The sequence below is a fragment of the Mandrillus leucophaeus genome, unplaced genomic scaffold, assembly GCF_000951045.1.
Source record: "Mandrillus leucophaeus isolate KB7577 unplaced genomic scaffold, Mleu.le_1.0 Scaffold74, whole genome shotgun sequence".
NCBI lineage: Eukaryota > Metazoa > Chordata > Mammalia > Primates > Cercopithecidae > Mandrillus > Mandrillus leucophaeus.
Window position 1 is genome coordinate 1623004 of NW_012108030.1, and position 3832 is coordinate 1626835.

General features: G+C 43.8%; 1 protein-coding gene across 4 annotated transcripts in view; it reads left to right on the plus strand.

Moving 5' to 3' along the window:
- The window catches only part of KLK8 (kallikrein-related peptidase 8), a 10729-nt gene extending 8118 nt beyond the window's left edge, over window positions 1-2611 (plus strand). For all 4 annotated transcript variants that reach the window (XM_011965936.1, XM_011965937.1, XM_011965938.1 and 1 more), the window contains one exon: window positions 2405-2611. In XM_011965936.1, coding sequence (XP_011821326.1) covers window positions 2405-2560 — 156 coding nt within the window. In that variant the 3' untranslated portion in view covers window positions 2561-2611. The remainder of the gene's footprint in view (window positions 1-2404) is intronic.
- The last annotated feature ends 1221 nt before the right edge of the window (window positions 2612-3832 follow it).

A 3832-nucleotide genomic window follows, 5' to 3' on the forward strand; every position in this document is an offset into this window, starting at 1 on the left:
AAAAAAAAAAAAAGAAAAAAGAAAAAAAAAAGTTAATGCAAAACCAATTCTTGTTTCACCTATACTCCCACCACACACTTCCCTAATGCCAAAATATTTTGAAGCAAATCTCAGTCATCACATCATCTCATTCTTAAATATTTTAGTATGCATTTTTAATACAGGGGATGGCAAATTACAGCTGTTGGACCAATTTCCCTGCTCTAAAAATACTTTTTTTTATTTTTTGAGACGGAGTTTCGCTCTTGTTGCCCAGGCTAGAGTGCAATGGCGTGATCTCAGCTTACCTCAACCTCTGCCTCCTGGACTCAAGCAATTCTCCTGCCTCAACCTCCTGAGTAGCTGGGATTACAAGCATACACCATCACGCCCAGCTAAAATTTTTTTGTATTTTTAGTAGAGACAGGGTTTCTCTAGTTGGTCAGGCTGATCTTGAACTCCCAACCTCAGATGATCCGTCCACCTCGGCCTCCCAAAGTGCTGGGATTACAGGCATGAGCTTGAGAAGGAATAGTAACCAAAAAATTTGTACTAAATTATCATTACTACATTTTGAATTTCATCAATTAAAAATTGTGAATTTTTTTCTCTCTTGCTATTAAATATCTACATAGTAGCTTCCATTTTTCTCTCTTAGTCCACATAGGCTAAAGTATTTACTGTCTGGCCCTTTATTTTAAAAATTTGCGAATGTTTGTTCCAAAAGAGATTCGTTTTAAACATAACCAACTTACATTATCACACCTTACACAGTTGATATTTTCTTAGTATCATCCAATGCCCAGGAGATTTTTTTCTATTTTGAGACAAGGTCTTACTCTGTTGCCCAGGTTAGAGTACAGTGAGCATTGCACAAACAATGCTTAAGGCAGTTTCTACCTCCTGGGTTTCAGCCATCCTCCCACCTCAGCCTCTTGAGTAGCTGGGACCACAGGCATGTGCCACCACGCCCAGCTATTGTTGTTGTTTTTTTTTTTTTTTTTTTTTTTTCGGTAGAGCTAGGACTCTACCATGTTGCCCAGGCTAGAGTGCAATGGCGTGATCTCAGCTTACCTCAACCTCTGCCTCCTGGACTCAAGCAATTCTCCTGCCTCAGCCTCCCGAGTAGCTGTGATTACAGGCGTGCACCACCACACCCAGCTGATTTTTGTATTTTTAGTAGAGACAGGGTTTCACCATGTTGGCCAGGCTGGTCTCGATCTCCTGACCTCGTGATCCGCCCGCCTCGGCCTCCCAAAGTGCTGGGATTACAGGCATGAGCTTGAGAAGGAATAGTAACCAAAAAATTTGTACTAAATTATCATTACTACATTTTGAATTTCATCAATTAAAAATTGTGAATTTTTTTCTCTCTTGCTATTAAATATCTACATAGTAGCTTCCATTTTTCTCTCTTAGTCCACATAGGCTAAAGTATTTACTGTCTGGCCCTTTATTTTAAAAATTTGCGAATGTTTGTTCCAAAAGAGATTCGTTTTAAACATAACCAACTTACATTATCACACCTTACACAGTTGATATTTTCTTAGTATCATCCAATGCCCAGGAGATTTTTTTCTATTTTGAGACAAGGTCTTACTCTGTTGCCCAGGTTAGAGTACAGTGAGCATTGCACAAACAATGCTTAAGGCAGTTTCTACCTCCTGGGTTTCAGCCATCCTCCCACCTCAGCCTCTTGAGTAGCTGGGCTGTCTCTTATACACATCTAGATGTGTATAAGAGACAGCCACACACTTCCCTAATGCCAAAATATTTTGAAGCAAATCTCAGTCATCACATCATCTCATTCTTAAATATTTTAGTATGCATTTTTAATACAGGGGATGGCAAATTACAGCTGTTGGACCAATTTCCCTGCTCTAAAAATACTTTTTTTTATTTTTTGAGACGGAGTTTCGCTCTTGTTGCCCAGGCTGGAGTGCAGTGGCACAATCTTGGCTCACTGCAGCCTCTGCCTCCCGGGTTCAAGCAATTCTCCCACCTCAGCCTCCCGAGTAGCTGTGATTACAGGCGTGCACCACCACACCCAGCTGATTTTTGTATTTTTAGTAGAGACAGGGTTTCACCATGTTGGCCAGGCTGGTCTGGAACTCCTGATTTCAAGTGATCCGCCTGCCTCGGCCTCCCAAAATGCTGGGATTGCCGGGGTGAGCCACCAAGCCTGGTTGAGATTTCATTCTTTCCCCTCTTCTGTCAGTGTTTTGACCACTACCCTTAGACACCACGTCTGTCTGTACATGGAAGTCCCAAGCCCTGTCCTGACTGGTCTCAGGGGACAATGCTTTTACCCCCATTGGCTACAGAGGACCAGTCATGCTAAAGAATTGGTAAAACGCTGGCACAGCAGGAAAAGGGATGTTGTGGACATCTCAGATGCAACCCTGTTCTCATTCTCCCTGTCTAGGGCGATTCTGGAGGCCCCCTGGTGTGTAATGGTGCACTCCAGGGCATCACATCCTGGGGCTCAGACCCCTGTGGGAGGTCCGACAGACCTGGTGTCTATACCAACATCTGCCGCTACCTGGACTGGATCAAGAAGACCATAGGCAGCAAGGGCTGATTCTGGGATAAGCACTAGATCTCCCTTAATAAAACCAGCCATCTCTGGTTCCTCGCCTGTCTGTGTTTTGGCCCTGTGGGGAGGGCTGGATGGGGATCCGGGGTCGTTCCTGCTCGCAGGCTAGGTGGAGATCTGCAGAGACCAAGTTCTCATGGTCACTTTGGCCATCACCACTGCCTAAAGTGATCCCTCATTTTCCCAGAAGAACTTGGGTAAGAGCTTTATTTCACGGGAGAAAACACACAGGTTTTCAAACATTCAGTGGGTTGGTATGTGAAAGACAGTTTTGAAAGAGTTTGTGTTTAGTTTTCCTGAGCAAAGTGTTCGAAAGCTTTGGAGGTAAAATTTTCCACGTTTAAAAAAATAATTGGCCAGGCGCGGTGGCTCAAGTCTGTAATTCCAACACTTTGGGAGGCCAAGGCGTGTGGATCACCTGAGGTTAGGAGATCGAGACCAGCCTGGCCAACATGGCGAAACCCCGTCTCTACTAAAAATACAAAAATGAGCCAGGTTTGGTGGTGGGCGTCTGTAAACCCAGCTAACTCAGGAGGCTGAGGCAGAAGAATCGCTTGAACCCAGGAGGCAGAGGTTGCAGTGGGCCGGGGATTGTGCCATTGTACCCCAGACTGGGTGACAAGAGCGAGACTCGGTCTCAAAAAAAAAAAAAAAAATAATAACAAAAAAGGAAAGAGAAAAAATTGTTAGATATGCATAGAAAAGAGTGCAGAAAATATATGAAGAGCTTAAATATTCACAAATGAACAACCATGAAACCACCACTCGGGTCAAAAATCTTGAGAGCTTCCAAAAGTCCAGATAGAACTCTTTCTCACAGCCTAGAGCCATCTGGTGGTGTCTGCTGTGGTAGAAGGAAATGAGTGGTGTGTGCAAATTGAAAGGGCATTTTGGGAAGTTTTCATTAAAGCAAAGGCTTAACATAACTTGTTTTAGGGAAGGATGAGTGTGAAGGAGGTAGTTATTACAAGGATATAAATAGTCACTCTCCTAGTGGTGCAGGTCAGGTGAGCCCAAAACTGGAGCACTGCCCAAAAGTAGCAGAGGCACTGCTCCTTGCAGAGCAGGGCTACCCCATAGGCATTGAGCACAAAGTAGCAGCTCAGGGCCAGTTCTGTAGTCATATTTAGTCCCATTTTCAATTACATGCAATTTAAGGGTTGGGTTATTCAGAAATTTCTAGAAAAGGGCTGGTAAATTCTGAGTGTTGTCATGGCAATGGTAAACTGTCATGGTGCTGGTGGGCACATCTTATGG